Genomic DNA, 20,549 nt, shown 5'->3' with positions numbered 1-20,549 from the left:
CTACAATAATTAATAATCCAATTGTCAAATAGCGCTCTGTCCCTCCCAGATCTCGCCTTATGGCTGAGCGGTACGATACAGCCACATATGGGGTATTGCCACTTTTAGAAGAAATTGTGTGACACATTTCGGCACCATTTTTACCCATTGCCCTGTGTGAAAATGGAAAATCTGAGGGTAAAACATTTTTTTGTGATAAAAACATAATTGTTTTCTTCACTGCCCAATGGTATAAATTTAAAAATTAAATACTCACTACTTCCCTAGATGAATTCCTTGAGAGGTGTAGTTTACAAAATGCGGTCACCTGTGGGGGTTTCTGCTGTTTCGGCATGTCAGCGACTCTTCAAATGTGACATGGTGTCTGCAACCTATCCCAGCCAACATAGCGCTCCTTTCTCTTCAGAACCCTGCCGTACACCAAAGCAGTGGTTTTCCCCCACATATGGGGTATCGGCGTACTCAGGAGAAATTGCACAACAAATTTCATGGTGCAATTTCTCCTGTTATCCTTATGATGGAAAATTAGGGCATGAAAAACATTTTTTGTGGGAAAAATGTGAAAATTTTATTTTTACGGCTCAATATTATAAACTTCTGTGAAGCACCTGGGGGTGCAAGGTGCTCACCATACATCTAGATAAGTTCCCTAAGGGGTCTAGTTTCCTAAATGGTGTCACTTGTGCGGGGTTTCCACTGTTTAGGCACATCAGGGGCTCTCCAAACGCAATATGGCGTCTGCTAAATATTCAAACAAATTTTACATTCAAAAAGTCTAATGATTCTCCTTCCCTTCCGAACCCTGCAGTGCGCCCAAACAGTGGTTTTCCCTCATATATGGGGTATCGGCGCGCTCATGAGAAATTGCACTACAAATTGTGTAATCCATTTTTTCCTGTTACCCCTGTGAAAATAAAAAAATTGGGTCTAAAGTAACATTTTTGTGAAAAAGTTAAATGTTCATTGTTTTCTTCCACGTTCCAAAAATTCCCGTGAAACACCTGAAGGGTTAATAAACTGCTTGAATGTGGTTTTGAGCACCTTGAGGGGTGCAGTTTTTAGAATGGTGTCACTTTTGGGTATTTTCTGTCATAAAGGCCCCTCAAAGTCACTTCAAATAAGATGTGGTCCCTAAAAAAAAGTTTTTGTAAATTTTGTTGGAAAAATGAGAAATCGCTGGTCAACTTTTAACCCTTTTATAGCTTCCTAACAAAAAAAAATTTGGGGCCCAAAATTGTGCTGATGTAAAGTAGACATGTGGGAAATGTTATTTATTAACTATTTTGTGTGACATATCTCTCTGATTTAAGGGCATTAAAATTCAAAGTTTGAAAATTGGAAAATTTTAAATTTTTATGCCAAATTTCCAATTTTTTCTCTCTCAAATAAACGCAAGTGATATCGAAGAAATTTTACCACTATCATGAAGTACAATATGTTACGAAAAAACAATCTCAGAATCCGGGGAATCCGTTGAAGAGTTCCAGAGTAATTACTTCATAAGTGACAGTGGTCAGAATTGAAAAAATTGGCCTGGTTACGAAGGCAAAAACAGGCTCTGGCGCGAAGTGGTTAAAATCCTGCAGGGCACACAAGGTCTCCCTTTCCTAGCAAATGTCCAGGCAAGCTGGATGATCCAGAGGAGGCATGGGAGAAGGTCAGATGAGACCAAAATAGAATTTTCTGGTATCAACTCCACTTACCGTGTTTGGAGGAAGAAGGATGAGTACAATCCCAAGAACACCATCCAAACCGTGAAGCATGGAGGGGGGAACATCATACTTTGGAGGTGCTTTTCTGCAAAGTGGACAGGACAGCTGCACCATATTGAAGAGAGGATGGATGGGAGTCATGTATCCTGAGATTTTGGCCAAAAATCTCCTTTCCTCACGAAGACCATTGAAGTTGGGTCGTGGCTGGGTCTTGCAGCATGACAATGACCCAAAACACACAGCCAGAGCTACTAAGGAGTGGCTCCGTAAGAAGCATTTCAAGGTTCTGGAGTGGCCTAGCTAGTCCCAGGGCAGTTTCAGTGGAGTGATGCGGTCGGAAGCCAGATTGTAAGAGGTTGAAGAGGGAACATGAGGAGAGGTGGGAGGACCGTTTAAGGTGGACGTGTTTTTTCCAGTAGTTTTGAGGCATAGGGGAGAAGTGATATGGGGCTAGTCGGAGAGGATGGTTCAAGGGAGGGTTTTTTGAGGATAGGTGTGATTGAGGCGTGTTTGAAACATGAGGGGAAGACACCGGTTGTTAGTGACAAACTGAAGAGGTGGGTTAGGGTTGGGATGAAGATAGTGGTAAGGTTAGGGATGAGTTGAGACTTTATTGGGTCAAGTTTGCAGGTGGTAAGGTGTGATTTGGAGAGTAAAGATGAGACTTGATCTTCTGTAATGGTAGAGAAGTTGGGTTTGGAGGAGGAAGGTTGAGTAGATATGAGCAGGGGCTGTGGGGACTTTAGGCAAAAGCTTTGTCTGATGTCAATCTTCTGCTTGAAGAATGAGGCAAACTCTTCAGCTGAGATGAGTGGAAAGGGAGTAGGCACTGGTGGACGGAGGAGAAAATTGAAAGCGTTTAAATAGTTGTTTAGGGTTGAGACAGGGAGGATATGAGAGATTAGAAGTAGGTTTGTTTTGCTGCTGTGAGTGTGGACTTGAAAATAGTGAGGGTTTGTTTGAACGCGAAGAAGTGAGCGTTGGAGTGGGATCTTTTCCATCTCCGCTCAGCAACCCTGGAGGGCCATCACAGTTCTTTAGTCAGGTTGGTGTGCCAGGGTTGCCTATTGAATGTGCGAGCTTTGGAATGTGTGAGAGGGGTGACCAATTCGAGAGCTGCAGCTGTTGTGGTGTTATATAAAGCAGCAGCAACATCTGCGTCATATAAGGAATTTATGTCTGTAAGAGGGGGGAGAGATTCAGAGAGTGAGTATAGGTCAAGGTATTTGAGGTTTCTGCTAGTGTGTGCAAGTTTGTGAAGTGGGATTGTGGGACTGGAGAGGAGAGGGAAAAGAATATAAGTATGTTGTGGTCAGAGAGAGGGAGAGGAAAGTTAGAGAGGTTAGATGGGGAACAGAGAGGCGGGTGAAGATGAGGTCCAGTATGTGGCCATCTTTGTGGGTGGGGGCTGAAGACCATTGAGCAAGGCCGAAGGCGAAATTGAGAGATAGAAGCTTAGAGACATATGGGTGGGATGTGTCAATGGTGATGTTTGAAGTCGCCCATGATAATAGTGGGGATGTCAGTGGAAAGGAAGTGAGGCAGCCAGGTGGTGAAGTGGTTGAAGAAAGTGGTGACTGGCCCTGGCGGGCGGTAAATGACAGCCAGTTGGAGAGGGAGTAGATGCACATACAGTGCACCTCAAAAGAGGGGAGAGTGACAGAGGGCTGTAGTGGGATTTGGGAGGCGCTGGTATCTGACGGGAGAAAACCTACGCCTCCACCATGTTTGCTGCTGGGGCGGAGGGTGTGGGGAAAGGTGGAATCCACCATGCGAAAGTGCAGCTGGGGAGGCTGTGTCAGAGGGGGTGAGCCAGGTTTTGACGATGGTGAGGAAGAAAAATTTGTTAGTAATGAAAAGGTCATGGATGTAGAAAGGTTTGTTGCAGACAGAGCGAGCGTTTCACAGAGCTCCTTTTAGTGCAACTGGGGAAGCAGGGATTTGGTGGATGGGTATAAGGTTAGAAAGTTTGCGAGAGTTTGTGTTAGGTCGTGGATAGGAGGTAGAAGTGACTGTGGGGATATGGTGAGGAGGACCAGGATTTGGAGAGATGTCGCCGGCAGTGAGGAGGAGCAGAGAAAGTGTTAGCAGGTGGGAGTAGGACAGAGCATGCAGTGGCTCTCTGTGTTTGGAGATACAGGATTGACTGAGGAATAGTTTTGAGGATGGAGGGAGAGCTGAAGAGTTCCTTACTAGGTGTAGGGATTAGGGGGGTTAGTAGAAAGTGGACGACTATAGCGGGAAAAAGTGAAAGCTAACAAAAACATAGTTAAAAGAGAGTAAGCAGTCAAAGTGTGGTTTACCTGACTCCTGCCCTGACCAACTGCCTCTGAAATAACGGCCACTTATCGCCGAAGCCACTTTGCACAATTAGAAGCGCACACAACCCAGCACGCGTGCACCCCTTAAGGAGCTTCTAAATATATAGGGCACGGTAAACCATCAAGTGAGGGTCATTTTGGGAGCCGCTTGTGGCTAAATTAGATCCTGATCAGCAATAGATTAGCAATAGAAAAATCTTTGGATGGAGCTGAAACTCAATGTTGCCCAGCGACAGCCCTGAAACCTGAAAGATCTGCAGAAGATCTGTACGGAGGATTGGGTCAAAATCCCTGCTGCAGTGTGTGCTAACTTGGTCAAGAACCACAGGAAACGTCTGACCTCTGTAATTGCAAACAAAGGTTTCTATACCAAATATTAAGTTCTGTTTTTCTATTGTATCAAATACTTATTTCATGCAAATTATGTAAAAATCATACTATGTGATCTTCTTCTGTTTTTTCCTTTTAGATTCTGTCTCTCACAGTTGAAGTGTACCTACGATAAAAATTACAAACTTCTCCATTCTTTGTAGGTGGTAAAACTTACAAAATCGTCAGTGTATGAAATACTTATTTTCCCGAGTGTTTCTGTATTAATGTTAGGGAAAAAAAATCTTTAAATCTGTTCTATAGTGTATCCTTTTTTGTTTCTCATCAGTTGGAACTGCTTATCTCTCCAGTGTTTTAAGATGCATTGCGGAGGCAGCCCGCAGAGTCCAGGGTGGTCTTCATATATTACAGTTGGTGGGCTCAGATCTCTCTTTAGACAGAATTGCATCTGTAAAAAAAAAAGCCAAAGGGACCACATCTGAGATGCACATTAGCACAACCTGCAATGCAGAATTGGAACCAGCTCACCATTATATTTTATGTATATTTATTTTTTAGAGGTAGACACAACTAACTAGTAAGTTTCTCTTGTGTAAAGTGAAGTGTGTAAACTGCAGGGCTAAATACACAAATGTAGATAAAAAGTACAAAGTTTGGTTAGAAGACCATGCCAGACATTCTTGCAACTATTTAAGATAAATCACAAAAGCCTTTGCGGAACTAATCTGGGTTTGCCATAGTGACAGGGAAAATTGTTGTTCATTATGTTTTTACTGGAACATGATGTCAGACTAAAGAGCACACTGAAACAATCTGTAGCTCTTTTGGACAAGTATATTAATTGCACACAAAAAAATAATAAAAAAAACTCCCGAGGGTCCATTTCCCAACCACCATCATGTCGAAGTCTGGATCTGAAAAGATAAATACAGGGCTGAGAATCAAATACTAGTGTGAAGACTGTTTATGTGATAAGACAGAGCCATCTCTCCTTGAGGAATGCACTTTTTTTTTTTTTTTTTTCTTTTTTAGCATTTGGTTAGTTATCTCCTGCTTACTACGATAAATGACTTTACATCTGATTTTGATGTTGTGCAGTAGGTTAAAAAATTCTTCGGGGAACTCCAGTAACGTAAAATTGTTTTATTTATCTTTTGCTTGCAAAGAAAGTTTTTTTTTTTGTTTTTCCTCTCTGGGAAAATGTGCAGTGACTTTTTAATTTTTACAAGCTGTACTATAGTGTATATATTATGTTATATATGTAGCGGATTCTTAAAAAAAAAAAAAAAAAATGCTTATCCTGAGGCACCCACACGCCCTTTAAAGCCAAATTCATAACCATGTAGGAAAGCCACCAAATGCTAGTAACAGCTTAGTAAAGTACGCGGCAGCACTGGATTAGTGCAATGAGTGAGATCGGCCACTTAGGATTGTAGTATGTCAGGGATGTCAAACTCAAACACACAGAGGGCCAGAATGAAAACTTGGACAAAGTCGCAGGCCAACCAGTATACAGAATAATCGGCCCCACATGGTCATCCATACAGAATAATGGGCTCCACACAGTCCTCCATACAGAATAATGGGCCCCATACAGTCCTCCATACAGAATAATGGCCCCATATAGTCCTCCATACAGAATAATGGCCCCACATAGGGGTGGTGGTTCTGGTGTCGCGGGCCAAATAAGACTACCCTGCATGCCAGATTTGACCCACGGGTGAGAGTTTGACATGTATGTAGTAGAAAGTCGGGCCCTTTCGGGAGACCTTAGGAGTGCTTATGTACAGTTTCGAAAATGTTATATTTAAAAAGATAAACAATTTTGGGCGGCCCACTCTTCTATTAATTTAAAAAGGTGGCCCCAGATTGATTTGTATCCTTTTAAGCCTACATTAATATGACTTATCCATTGAAGGAGTTGCCTCCTATAGCGAAGTTGTTTTAAGTAGACGCTGATCGCTGTAGGTCTTTTCTGTATGCATTTATAGGGCTTATAAAAGTTGGATGAGTTTTTGATTCTGCTTTTATTTTCCATACATCAGAAATGCAGCCGTTTAAAAGTTCCAACAAAGTTGATAAGATTTATAGAAATCTCCTCAAGCTCACTCTGCTTTTTTTATTCAGCGTAAACTGACCTGCGGTGCGTGTTTCAAATCTGCAACATGTCAATTTCTCTTGCGGGTACACGGAGTTTTCTGTGGAGATTTTTCCCAAAGACTTGCATTACATTCTCTGTGGAAACGCATCAAAAATGCGTCATAGAAATGTGTTGTCATAGAAAAATGCCAGAAAGTATCAAAAACCAAGCTGCTTCATTTAAAACATCACACGGCAACAAGAAACAAAAAAAAGTAGCGATAAAAACGCACCTAGAAGCGCAATGAATAATGCAAGTAACCTAACTTAATAGGTGCAGAAGATCTGCAACATCTAAAATTCCCCAAAAGCTCATTGTGGGAGCGTAACCTAAGGGATTATGTGATTTCTAGCAGGCGGGCGGCTCCACATCTACTTTTCATATTTCTTCACTGGTGTTTTAACGTTAGTAGTTGCTGATCCTGCACGCAGTGTTACATGCAGAGTAGGCCATGTAATAGATGAGTGTAGATAAGATACTAGTAAAGTATAAGGCCTGTGGTAAGTAAATCTTGGCCATATGCTCTGAGAACTGCTAATTTATTGAATGCTGGTTAAGCTGGGATGAAGTAGAAGTTATCCTGGTATGGCGAGTCCTATAGATCAATTTTATTTGAGACGTTCCAGAGAACTCCCTGTTGTCCTTCAAGACTGAGGTTCTCCTGCGTGATCATCTGCTGTATGCTTTTTTTTGTTCGTCCTTTTTCTAAATAGCATTTTATGATGTTGGATATCCTAATATTTACTTTGCTCATGCTTTATGGAAGAGTTGACCACACATTTTCGCTTTACAAACTGTGTTGAGCAACATTAAGAAGACTATGTTCACACTTGGCATTTTCGCAGCGTTTTATTCTGTAGAAAAGAAGCTGTTTTACATAACAAGCAACAGCTATGAGGTTTCAGAAATCTCAGGCTTTTTTTTAATTTATTTTTTCCTGACAATTTGTGCACTGCAACATTTTTGAAAATCTGCAGCGTGTCAATTCTTTAAACATTTTTTGCAATGATGTTTTAAAAAAAAAAATTAAAAAAACATACAAAAAAGCGCAGCACAACATTTACGCAGCATTATTGGTGAATATAGCGAACTTTACTAACATGTACTATAGATAAATCACAGGTAATCACCATCCATTTGCTGCATTTTATATGCAGTGTTTTTATTGTAAAAGTGATTGTTTTGGTTGCAGAAAGAAAACTGTGCGAAAATGCCACGTGTGAACATCGCCAAAGGCATAACCAAAGCGAAACCAATATGTAGTTATTAAAAATTTTCCACTAATTACATGAAAAACAAAAAATATTTACCAGTGCGTCAATGGCACATACCCAAAATGAAATAGACAAAGATTCAGCAATGTTATAAATATGAAAGTAAAGCCACAGTAAGAGGGATTAGAATTCCCCCCAAAATTCAAGTATTTACCCAGCATAAAAAGGCTGCAGTGTTTACCTGCCCAGGTCTCAGAACTAATGTAGGATTAAGCAAACCCATGTTATAAACATGGCAGCAAAAATGGGTTTTTGCATCCTGATAATATATAGTTCTGAGACCTGAGCAGGTAAACACTGCTGCCATTTTTTGCTATTAATGTTATGAAATTACTTTTTTTTGCACTAAATTATCTGCAGCTGCCAATATGCGAAAGCCACATATCAAATGAGTTCTGATATCCTTTGTCAATGCAGCATGAAATATCTTCCCACATACGCACCTTTCTTGGACCTCATTCAGACGTTTGTGTTGCACCTGTTTTTTTCCCACAGTTATAGCTCTTACCCATTATCCATTATATATGCTGCTGTTCACGTGTCCGTGTTTTTCCGGCAGCATGAATGAAAAGGGCCAATACAAGTCTATGGGAGCATAAAAAACCCGTACAGCACATGAATGGCATCAGTCTGCTGTCAGTGTTTAACATTGCAAAGAATGAGAAGCTTTGTAATTTTTTTTTTCTTCATCCATCCATCAGAAACACTGATAATAAAAACAGACACCCGGATGCGCGACACTCATGACACTGGTACAATTTTTTTTTAATGTACGTGTTTACACGCATACGTGTGATTTGAGGCCTTATACAAGGTGGTAACGTATAAAAACAGGCAATTACAAGTCCATTGTGGGCTACTAAGATCACTTATATGTAACACTATAAGGGTACATGCACATACCCACATAATTTTTGAAGCAGAAGACTCTTCTGGAGAACACAAGGTGGCTGCTATTACAGACTGCTATCACCACTGTTGCTGTTACTGTTGATGATCTCCATTAGCTTTCATAGTGTTTTGCAAGGTAATTCTGCCAAATTATGCAGACATGTAGGGCTGGGGGATACGCCAGTAATTAACTATGCAGATTTGCCTTTTAAAAGTCAATAGTGTTTGGGGTTGATTAGTATTCTTATTGAAAGGTTGTAAACCTACACAGCAATCATCCCCTAGACTTTTTAGTATTTAGTAGTATGTGATGTAGCAATCAATGGGTTTGTTTGTTCACTTAGTAACTTACTTTTTTTTTTGTTTTGTTTCTTAAAGTATCTTCAGCTATTTCTTTAAAAAATATATAAATTTATATTTTTTCATAATGCATTAGAATACTGCTCTTTACTTCATTAAATGTTTGGTGTTTCAAAATGCAGCCTTCTCATATTGATTAATTGGAGTCCTCTTTCTCTATGTCCACAGGAGACATTTGCACCCATTACTTTCATTGTCTGCATTGTTTGACTTATATTGAGCGGCTCCAGTTTTGCTTTGATTTATTTTGGAACCGGAGCGTTTTTTTTTTATTCTTGTTATAATGCTTGCAGATGTAGGAGGGAGGAAAATGGTTTACTCGGTGTCAGTTGGATAAGACCACATGTGTAGACTTACCTTTGTAAAGAATTGCAGTAGGATACATTATTGGTTTATCATAATCAGAAAAGCTTTGCGAGAATTTAAATAAATCTTTTTGGGTTTTCTGTCCTAAGTTAGATTATTTTCTTTAGGCAAGTTGGATAAAAAACATATTAGTAGGGGTGTACACGTACACACGCACGCACACACACACGCGCACAAACACACACACTGCCACCGCACTTCCATTGTCATAGAACGATTTGTTTATGTATGATCATTCTGAGCGCATCGAGTACCATTGTTCTCAGCAGTGCATGTCCTGTTTACACAAGACAAGATGCTGATGAGTGATTTTTAGCTAAGCTTAAAAATCATTTCACCCAACGAACAAGCTTTTTTGTTCATCTTTTGGGTAATTGGCAGCCTGTTTCCACTACCTGATTATTGGGAGATGAGCACTCCAAGAAACATTTGTTCCTGATAATCTGCTGGTGTAAGAGCATTCTAAAGCTGGCCATACACATTAGATGGCTGTCGGGCCGAACAAATGCTTTGGCCAATTGGTTGAGTCATCTCAGATGACTCACCCATACACAGGAGCACTCACTTGGACAAGCGCTCCTGTGTCCTCTATAAGAAAGCCTCTGACTGACATGTCGGCCAGGGGCTTATCTTGGAAAGAACACTATCTGCCAATCGAAATCGGAGATGTGCGATCAACATCTCTCCCGACCACCAGTTGGCTGGTGCCCCCATAAAAATGAACCTGTCAGCTGAATTAGTTGATATCGGTGGGTTTGGCTGACATTAGTCTAATGTGTATTGCGGCCTTTAGACTGTAGATTTTTATGCTGTTTTGGTCTTTACTGGTTGATGAAACTGGTTTGGGTTTAATCCTGTGAAAACAAGTGGCACCAGAGCTGCACATCCCTCTCCAAGCGGTATCGCTGCATTCACCCTCTTCTTTTGTATAAAGTTTTATTATGAGGTTCCAAGTGTTCTGACATTTTATGAAAAGCAAATGCCTTTTATTGACTGTACAATACAAATTGATGTAACCTTACTGTACATTTTTGAACAGTTAACAGGCCTTCAGAAAATCTCACTTGTCATGAGGAGTGTTTCATTGGTTTAGGTAAAATTTGTCAAGTGCCCAGCAGTTATTATATATGCAATGTGTTTTCAGCCTTTCACATTAACAATGAATGGTTCTATTTTATGATATTCAGTTTAAGCACACATGTTAATATCTGGATTGTTATGGAGGAGAAGGGACTAGTTCTCATTATAGGGAATTTGTCGCCAGATATTTCCTGCACCATCTAAAGCCAAGTTCACATATCCAGCAATCCTACGTTTGAAACAGAACCAGCAGCGATCCGTTATCTTAGCGGGGCAAAAAAGTTGTTCAGTTTCAAATGGAAGAAAAATGGATAGCCTTATAGAAGGTAAAGGCGGTCAGCTTATGAGGCGGTCAGCTTATGTGGCGGTCAACTGAACACTGGTTTATCTCCAATATTTCTCCCAGCTCCACCATACACTTGCATGCTGGACACCTGATGACTGATCATCTCCCAGAGAAACAAAAGGATCAGCAGTTGCTATTCTACTTGGAGAGTTGGGAGGCCTCCATACACACAGGTCAGGTTTACCTGACTCTAAAGTTTATTTTAGGCCACGTGCACACGTTGAGTATTTAGTGAGTTTTTTACCTCAGTATTTGTAAGCTAAATACAGAAGTGATGAGGTGTTTCTATTATACTTTTCCTCTGATTGTTCCACTCTTGGCTTTGCTTTACTAATACTGAGGTAGAAAAATCACCAAATACTCAACGTGTGCATGAGGCCTAAGGGGACCTTTACTCTGACTTGTGTCATCCCATTGCCTTCTATTCATGGTGACAATCACACAGTTCTCACTGGGTATAGGTAATACCTACGGCATGCTACTATTTTTCTTCATTTTTTTGGTACTTTTTTGTGCGGTCATAAGTTAAATCATTCTCTTCCTACATACCATAGGTACCTCTGCCCAATGCTTAAGACGTTTTACGTTCAGCTAACCGTGGGAAACAGTGAGTTTTATGGAGAAGGAAAAACTCGCCAAGCAGCCCGACACAATGCAGCACTGAAAGCTTTGCATGCACTGAAGAATGAACCCATCCCAGAGAGGTCCTCGTTGGTAAGTCTACAGTAGAGTAAAGGATTGGGCATGTTAAAAATCCAACAGCTTGATCCTTCCGCCTCCCACCAATATCCTCTGTCAGTGGAGAGATGGAAAGCCCTATCTGCATCAGTCAGTCCGTCCCCCTGAATTTGACGTCTTTTATGGATGCCTCTACTTCAGAGATCCATCATTTAGTCAGCAAATATGATAGTGTAAAAACAGTTGTAGGGTGCAAATAGAAGGCTATCTGACATCTCACTTGCTGACACAGTTAATATGTTTGATAGTGTAATAATATGCAATATTAAAAGTGTGAGAACCTTGTTCCATCCATTTTTGTCAGCTTATTCTTTAGTTTCAACCTAGTTCATCAGCTTTGGTTAAAGGGATTCTCCTGGAATAGAAATAAATAACTGGTTGAAATGTCATTATAAATAAATCCTAAATATATATAATTAGCAAATCACAATCCTCACCAATCAAGAGAGAATTAAAATGGCCGTCACCTTGTTACCTTGAAATGCCTGTGACCATGTGCAGTAGGAAACTCTTTTGCTGTGACCCGGAGTTATTAGATTGTTCAGAAAGATGGGGGTCTTGGAAAGACGAGCACAAAGTAGTGTGAGCTGCCTCTTCTTACCTCGGCACCGTTGGTATCTCCAGTGGTATCAGAGGAGCACATCCACGACGTATAAAGGAGGTCGGAGCTTCCACTGCACATGCTCACAGGCCCCAGTCCTAATATTTTACTGCAGGTCACTGTGAAATAAGGCAGCGGCTATTTTAATTCTATAGTGATTACCTCCCTAAAAAAAATGACTAGTTAAATGTTTAGGAATTTATTTATACTGGCAATCCCTTTTTAGTTTGTTTTTTTTTCCATTCCCAAAGAACCCTCTCAATAGGTTTTAAACAGGTGAGAGAGAGGAGTTTCCTCACCTCAGAAAGCTAGAATATGCCGTCCATTTTCAATCCGTGGGGAGGTCAGTATGTTGCAAATGTATAAGAATGCAAAGGACAAGAATATTTGTGTAGCAGGAGCTTTAAGGATATCTGACTTGAAACGTTCCTTTGCTTCAGTCATTTCAGTTTTTGGTATTGGACCAATGCTGCAGTCCTGGCGGACGAGGTGTTTTTGAGTAGTCTTTTCATTTGTGCCTGTTTTTAGGTTTTTTTTATTTATTTTTTAAGTTTTCCATAAAGCATTTTTTTTGCTCAATTGCAGAATGGGGAGACAAGAGGCCCTGATGAAGATAAAGATGCAAACAAATCCGAAATCAGCTTGGTGTTTGAAATCTCATTGAAGCGGAACCTTCCTCTCAGCTTTGAGGTGAGGCCTGCTCATTCCCTGGACTCTTCTGTCCTCCTTGATGGATAGTTTGACATTCCCTGTCAGTATTTCAGCAATCTCTTTTGTACAGAGATGTTTTATATCTTTTGGTGTGGAGGAGATTCCCTAACCTGCTTTCTAGAATATAGTAACCCCACAAAGAATAGCGCAATAAACCTTTATGTAGCCATTACCTTTTTAAGCTATAAAGTGAAAGATGGTAATGTGTTAGAATTTATATGTACATTAAATGTATATGGCTTTCTGTCAAGACTCATTGATTTTTCAGTAGTATGCGTAGACCATGATGCAATCGTCAATGGAAGTTGCCCTATTACGAGGCAATGATTCAGTAGATGCAATCAGCGAAAGAGGAGTCACCACTCATAAAGCATCTGAGGAAAAATGACTTTCCTCAGTATACAGCGTACACATCCCAAGACAAGGCCTGGTGATAATCTTTTATACTGAAACTATATATATTTTATATTTTTTTACTTTTTAAGAACCTAGTAAAATCCATTCTGTCTCAGATCTTTGTGCTTTCATCTAAAGCTGGCCATACGCTTTAGATGGCTCGGCCGAGCGCTCCTGTGTTCTCTGAGAAAGCCGCTGGCTGTCATGTTTGACGGCGACTTATCTCCAGAAGAACATTGTGATTGTGCATGTCCGATTTCAAACTGCCAATCAACCTTTTCCCCAACCATCAGTTGGCCGGTGCCCCCAATCCACATTAGACCATTGGATGAACACATTGGTATCAGCGGATTTGTCCGACACTAGTCTTGTGTATGAGGCTTCAAAGGACTTGGCTAGTCTTAAACTACAAGTCTGCAGTCACTCTGACTGCAGACTTGTGAATCCTCACATCACACGCAATGCACGAGGATTCACCAATACTAGAGCAGCAGTCATGTGACTGCAAGTATGATATATGTAACACTTCAGGCCACATTCTGACTAAACTGTCTCCAGCGTCTCTCAATACACTGGCATTGAGCAAGACTGCGCCCATCTAGTCTGAATGTGGCCAGGAGGCGGCGGCAGTGGAGAATGCGCATTGTGTGCTGTGAGCAATGTGAGATTTCACAAGTCTGTAATTACATATGGTAACTGCCGATTTGTAGTTTAAGATCAGACAACCACTTTAAGCCTAAGTTTATACTGTACCTGCATTGAAACCATCTGTAGGGGACTTTTATTGCGAATTCTGTCTTCATCAGAATTAAACGTTCCACTTGGGGACCGATGCCCTTTGTGTCTGTCTTGTGACTAATCCGTTGCTTTCATGTTTGGTCATATTGTGCAGTAATGGTTCTAGAGATTCCAAATTGGGAAGGGGTCAGGTATGAATAACTTGCAAAATGTGGACTTTGTTTAAAGTACTAGTAAAAATTGGTATGCAAAAAAAACGCGCCATCCAACTGAATAGTGTGAGAGCCGGCCAGTGTTGGACAAGTTTCCGTTTACTTGTGTGGGGGGTGGTCGATGCTCTGTCTCGCCCGAATTGCCTTTTCTCAACAAAATCTGCCTTCATTCGTAAAGAGGAATCATAACTATAGCAAGAAATGTTTATTTATGGTATAACATAGACGTATAAATAAACTATTTTGAAAAAGGAAAGACCACCTACGCGTTCTGGGTTTTCCCATCATCAGGGATTAAGAGGTGATGGAGGATTGGTTTTCCCTGCAAGAAGTCAGTGGCAACTTGTATAGCACAGGCTGGTCCTTATGGGGGGCGGGTGAGGGAGGCACAATGTATGCAAAAATTTAAAGGAAAGAGGAAAAATTAAACAAAATGAATAAAAGCTAGCCACCACCACCAGTCCGAATTGCTGTTTCTAGCCCCATCACTCTTGGGAGAGAAATAATGAAAAAAAAAAAGTAAAGAAGTTTTTGATGGTTTACAAGAATTGTGAAAAGGGAAAGGCAAATTAAAATGTATCTCATTGGCCCCTAAAAAATAAAAGCAAATATGAAAAAATTAGACATATTTTCTTCAGAACCCCCCAAAACAAAACAAAAAAAAAAGATTGTATATCATTAGGCTCACAGTATCATAAAAAAAAGAAAGGGCAAAAATTATTTGAATGTCTGTCCACAAAAAATTGCTTTATGTTCGTGAAGAAAATGTTCAGGTCAAGTGTACCTTTCCTTTCACAGAGAACCTGTAGAAAAGCAGATCTTTTGCTTCCTTAATCACCCAGAAAAACTTAAAACAGCTATTGGTGCACATGCCAATCCAAATGTACCGTATGTACATCTGTTAGACGCCAGCGTACCCATTACAGAAGAAGCTTCAGTAAAATATGGACTTTTTTTTGGAAACTGCATATATAAACTAGTGCGCAAGAATGGAGTGGACAATTTTTTTTTTTTTAACCCCCTTCTCGACTTCTGAAGCCTGAAGCAGTTAGAAGAAGCTCAAGTCGTTTTGACGTTGCAGTGCATATGTTCATTCTTTTAGCCATTTATAAGCTCCTGCTTAAAAAAGACGTATGCAAATACCCAAAGATGTCCAGGAACTGTCCTGATTCTCTTGTTCCGTTACTTACTTTCCTTTTCTTTTTTTTTTTTTTTTTGGTGGGTTCTTTACATCCCTTCTGCCAGCACTATAGTGGCAGGGACTTCCTTTTCCTTGCTTTTCATCATACATTGCTTCTGCCCTATCTGATATAATGGCTTTTCTGTGTGTATCTGGAACTCAACGTCTGTTATTCTTTTATGCAATTTAGCAAACAGGAGAGCAGGAGCAAAAAGACAAAGATCCACGTTACGTTATTCGTCTCAACGCCTCTAGAGAGGAAATACACTTAACTGGTAGTGGTGAACATAAGGAGACATTGAGGGGACTGCCGGTTGGAGTTGTGTCATCGGGGATAAGAAAACGTAATTTTTAAAACCAGTGTTATGCGGATTGCCTATTTAGCTTTACATGATTCATGCTTCCAAATGCACGAGGTCTATGGGAGAGACCTGTCAATCACTTGGAGTGCTGTTAGTTGAGGTTGGCTGCATGGAGTCGCCGGACTAGTCTGGTCTTCGGCTTTGGTCCCTGCCCGGACTATCTGAATGCCATGGCATTTCAGAGAATAATATCCCAGGCTGCTATCATACAGCCAGACTGCTATTCATGCTGCCCATGGTTTGGGCAGGATAAATCAGCAGGCAGGTTCCTTTTAGGGGTTTTCTCACACTTGTGTATAAATTGGACGCGTGCAATCTCATAAAAAAATCAGATTGCACTCACATCAATGTTATTCAGTGAGGCGGTGCAGATCTGCGTATTTTTTCTCACCTGTATTTGGCATGAGAAAAAAATCACAGCATATTAAGATTTCACTCTGAAACCTGATGGGTGTGAGAAAAAAATTAAATTCCGTACGAACCATCAGTGTAGCTTGCAATTTTTATGGCTCCATTACAGTTCTGTAAAATGGGAAACTGCAAATTGTTCTTTAAAAGATTAAAGGAGTTGTCCACTACTTTCACATTGATGCCCTATCCATAGGACAGGGCATCAATGCATGATCGGCCGGGGTCCTGCACCCGGCAGCCCCGCCGATCAGCTGTTATCGGTGCCGCCTGCCGGAAGTACTTACGGAGCTTGGCTGTCCACCTGTAGTGGCCGCTGCGGGGTACTGCACATCGGCCTCCCGTTGAATTGAATTGAAGGCGGATGTGCGGTAACCAACTCCAGCCGCTGCAACTTGAGGGCCAAGCTCCTCAGGTAAGCACTTCCTGCTGGTGGCTGCCGCCACAGATTACAGCTGATCGGCGGGGGTATCGGGTGCGGGACCCCAGCCGATCATACATTGATGCCCTATCCTACAGATAGGGTATCAATGTGAAAGTAGTGGACAACTCCTTCAATAGCTGCTCGGGGAAAAAAAAAAAGATTGCACACGGATGACAAGTTAGAAAAAATCGTACCACTTTTCTGGATGATAATGGGACAGAATTTTTTTTTTTTTTTTATACTCAAGTGTGAGCGAATCCTAAGGAGAAGAGAAATGCTTGCTGATATTGATTGACTTATATGTTGCATAATAGTATAAAAGTATTTTACTTCTGACTAAGTTACAAGAATAAAGGTTCTTGGTAAAGCATTCAGCTTTAGCTTTCTTTTTTAAGAAAGGAAAATACCAGGTAATGCCGAGGGCAGATGTAACATGGCTCTTTGTTACTCATTTCTTTGCTTCTTTTCAAGCATTCAGGAAGCCTTGAGGCAAGACGACACGTTTTTCTTTTACTTTGTGTCTGTTACACCTAAATTATTTTGATAAATTATTTGTTTCATAGTAATACATTTTCTTCATATTAGACATTAGCGCTGTTGCTCCATTTATTTATTTTACTTGTTTATATAGTGCCATCATATACCACAGCACTTTACAGACATTGTCATCACTGTCCCCATTTGGGCTCACAATCTACATTCCCTATCAGTATGTCTGAAGTGTGGGGAGAACATACAAACTCCTTGCAGATGTTGTCCTTGGTGGGATTTCAACCCAGGACCCCAGTGCTGCAAAGTAACGGTGAAACCAGAGCCACCGGGCGGTGCTAACCACTGAGCCACCTCCAAAGGTTTTATGATTTCAGAAGTGCATAAACTATTCATTTTCATAGTGTCTGTACGTGTTTATAGAATTATTGTAGAATTCATTCAATTTCATTTATACTTTTTCTGTAATTTATTAATAGTGTAATCAATGAAATGCAGCAGTGTTATTGTTTGTGTGGGATAATAAAGGGATTGTCTGCTACAAAATTATCTTATGGGCCCATGGCGGTTTAAGAAAAAAAAAATTCTTCACCACCTGGACCCCTGCTTGTACTTTTCAAGCTGGGCATATATCCCACCAGTCTCATTAATTCTTCTTCTGTTGGGAATATGATGTGACTGCTGCAGCCAATTACTTGCCACTGACTAGCTGCAGCCTTGGTGTTCTGTCTCAACAATAAGTGAAAGCAGGGCCGGCTCCAGGTTTTTCTGGGCCCCGGGCGAAAGAGTCTCAGTGGGCCCCTTTAACACATACCACGATTCATGATGCAAAGATACGGCAGAGAAATATATATATAGTACAATGCAAAGATTTCACTTCTTACTTTACATGAGTGATATCTATTGTAAATTCCACAATAGCTCAGACACCGGCGAATCGCTCCAAACAGTATACTGGCCCCCATAAAATGCTCCATACGGAATACTGGCCCCCATAAAACGCTCCGTACAGGATACTGGCCACCATATAACGCTCCATACTGGATACTGGTCCCCATATAATGCTCCATGCAGGCTGTCCCCCCCTCCCTTATAATGCCCCATGCAGGATGTCACCCCCCATATGATGCCCCATGCAGGTGGTCGCCCCCCATATAATGCCCAATGCAGGATGTCGCCCTCCCCTTTTTATAATGCGCCATGCAGGATGTCACCCCCCCTCTTTATAATGCCCCATGCAGGATGTCCCTTTCCCCCACCATATAATGCCCCATGCCTCCATACATTAAAAAAAAAAAAAATCAAATACTCACCTCACTTCTCACCTGCTGCAGCTGCTCAGGTCCGGACTCCAGCGTTGCCGGCGTCTTCCCGCTCAGCGCTCCCTGTGACTGCTCAGGGGAGAGCGCGGTGGAAAGACGTCACCGCACCCTCTGACCTGAGATGTCACAGGGAGCACACAGCAGGAAGACAACGGATCTGCGGAGGCACGGGGAGAGGTAAGTATCCGGCTGCCGGGGCCCTGAGCAAGCGGGGGAGAAGAGCGGGCGCTGGCACCACTCTCCTCTGCCCATAGCCCGGCGGGGTGCCCAACCTCGAGTGGGCCCCCCCCCCCGCCTGCTCAGGGCCCCGGCACTTGCCTGGGTGCTGACACCGGCCCTGAGTGAAAGCTAGGAGAGGGAGAGCAAGGGTGACGCTGCAGGGGAACTGCAATCTTATAGCTGCTTATTGTCGGGTCACCTTACAAACAAAATTGAATTTGTGCAAAGTCCTCCATTATCACCCACAGAAGTAGTCTAGTGATAAACAGCCTGAATTATTGTCTACGGAAAAACAGAACCTTTCTTGGTTGCAGTAAAAAAGATGAACATAAATTCTGCATGGAAATGGAGCGTTGTGTTCATGTAGCCTGTATGGTGGCATCCTTACAGTTCTCTACGATAGAGCTGTAGACACTTCATGTGGGACAATATGCTGTCTTCACCCTGCCCAATATTAGATGCGTCAAGACTAAGCCGTACATTGGAGGATGTCACAGTTTAGATTACATTTGACTGACTGCGCATGGGATCAGAGCCGTACTCATACAGGACCTGCAGTTGAACCCAGAAGTTTACATACACTAGAGAAAAACATGCATATGTGTCTTTTTTATAAATATCTGACATGGAATCAGAATAAACATTTCCTGTTTTAAGTCAATTAGGACTACCATAATTTTTAATATTTGCCAAATGCCAGAATGAGAGAGAGAATGTTTTAAGGCATTTTTATTACTTACTGCAAAGTCAAAAGTTTACATACACTAAGATTACTATGCCTTTAAACAATTCTGGGCTGCCCATATGATGATGTCATGTGTGTGGAAGCTTCCGATAGATTTTTTTTCGCAACATCTGAGTTAATTACAGACACACCTGTGTATTTATTTTAATGCACACCTGAAACACACTGCTTCTTTGCGTAGCTTCATGGGAAAGTATAAAGAAATCAGCCAAGATATCAGGAAGGGAATTGTGGACTTGCACAAGTCTGGCTCATCTTTGGGTACAATTTCAAGATACCTGAAGGTGCCTCGTTCATCTGTACAAACAATTGTACGCAAGTACAAACAAGATGGGAATGTCCACCCATCATACCGCTCAGGAAGGAGATGGGTTTTGCGTCCCAGAGATGAACTTGCTTTGGTCCGATATGTGAATATCAACCCAAGGGCAAAAGCAAAATACCTGGTGAAGATTATGGCGGAAGCTGGTAAGCTTGTGTTAATATCCACAGTGAAACGAGTACTGTATCAGCATGGGCTGAAAGGCCACTCTACCAGGAAGAAGCAATTACACCAAGACAAACATTAAAAAAGCCAGATTAATGTTTGCAAATGCTCACCACAACAAAGACCTTAATTTTTGTAGGCCTGTTTTGTGGTCTGATAAAACTAAAATTGAACTTTTTGGACATAATGACCATCGTTACGTTTGAAGGAAAAAGGGAGAAGCTTGGAAGCCTAAGAACACCATCCCAACTGTGAAACACGGGGGAGGCAGCATCATGTTGTGGGGTTGTTTTGCTGCCGGAGGGACTGGTGCACTTCACAAAATAGATGGCATCATGTGAAAAGAAGATTGTGGCAATACTAAAGCAACATCTCAAGACATCAGCTTGGAAGTTGAAGCTTGGGCGGAAATGGGTCTTCCAAATGAACAATGACCCGAAGCATACTGCCAAAATGGTAACAAAGTGGCTTAAGGATACCAAAGTCAATGTTTTGGAGTAGCCATCACAAAGCCCTGATCTCAGTCCTATTGAAAATTTATGGGCAAAGCTGAAAAGGCAGGTGCAAGCAAGGTGACCTACAAACCTGGATCAGTTACACCAGTATTGTCTGGAGGAATGGGCCCAAAATCTGACCAACTATTGAGAAGCTTGTGGAAGGATATCCCAAACGTTTGACCCAAGTCATTCAGTTTAAG

The 20,549-nt window shown here is 41.4% G+C and overlaps 1 protein-coding gene across 4 annotated transcripts in view; it reads left to right on the top strand.

The window, feature by feature from the left end:
- The window catches only part of STAU2 (staufen double-stranded RNA binding protein 2), a 379,482-nt gene that overhangs the window by 138,683 nt on the left and 220,250 nt on the right, over nucleotides 1-20,549 (top strand). For all 4 annotated transcript variants that reach the window (XM_073679451.1, XM_073679449.1, XM_073679450.1 and 1 more), the window contains 2 exons: nucleotides 11,375-11,534; nucleotides 12,745-12,849. In XM_073679451.1, coding sequence (XP_073535552.1) covers nucleotides 11,375-11,534; nucleotides 12,745-12,849 — 265 coding nt within the window. The remainder of the gene's footprint in view (nucleotides 1-11,374; nucleotides 11,535-12,744; nucleotides 12,850-20,549) is intronic.

This window comes from Phyllobates terribilis, unplaced genomic scaffold (genome assembly GCF_046119375.1).
Source record: "Phyllobates terribilis strain yellow unplaced genomic scaffold, ASM4611937v1 Scaffold_4__5_contigs__length_816908805, whole genome shotgun sequence".
In the NCBI taxonomy this organism is placed as follows: Eukaryota; Metazoa; Chordata; class Amphibia; order Anura; family Dendrobatidae; genus Phyllobates; species Phyllobates terribilis.
This window is presented reverse-complemented; position numbering and strand designations above follow the sequence as displayed.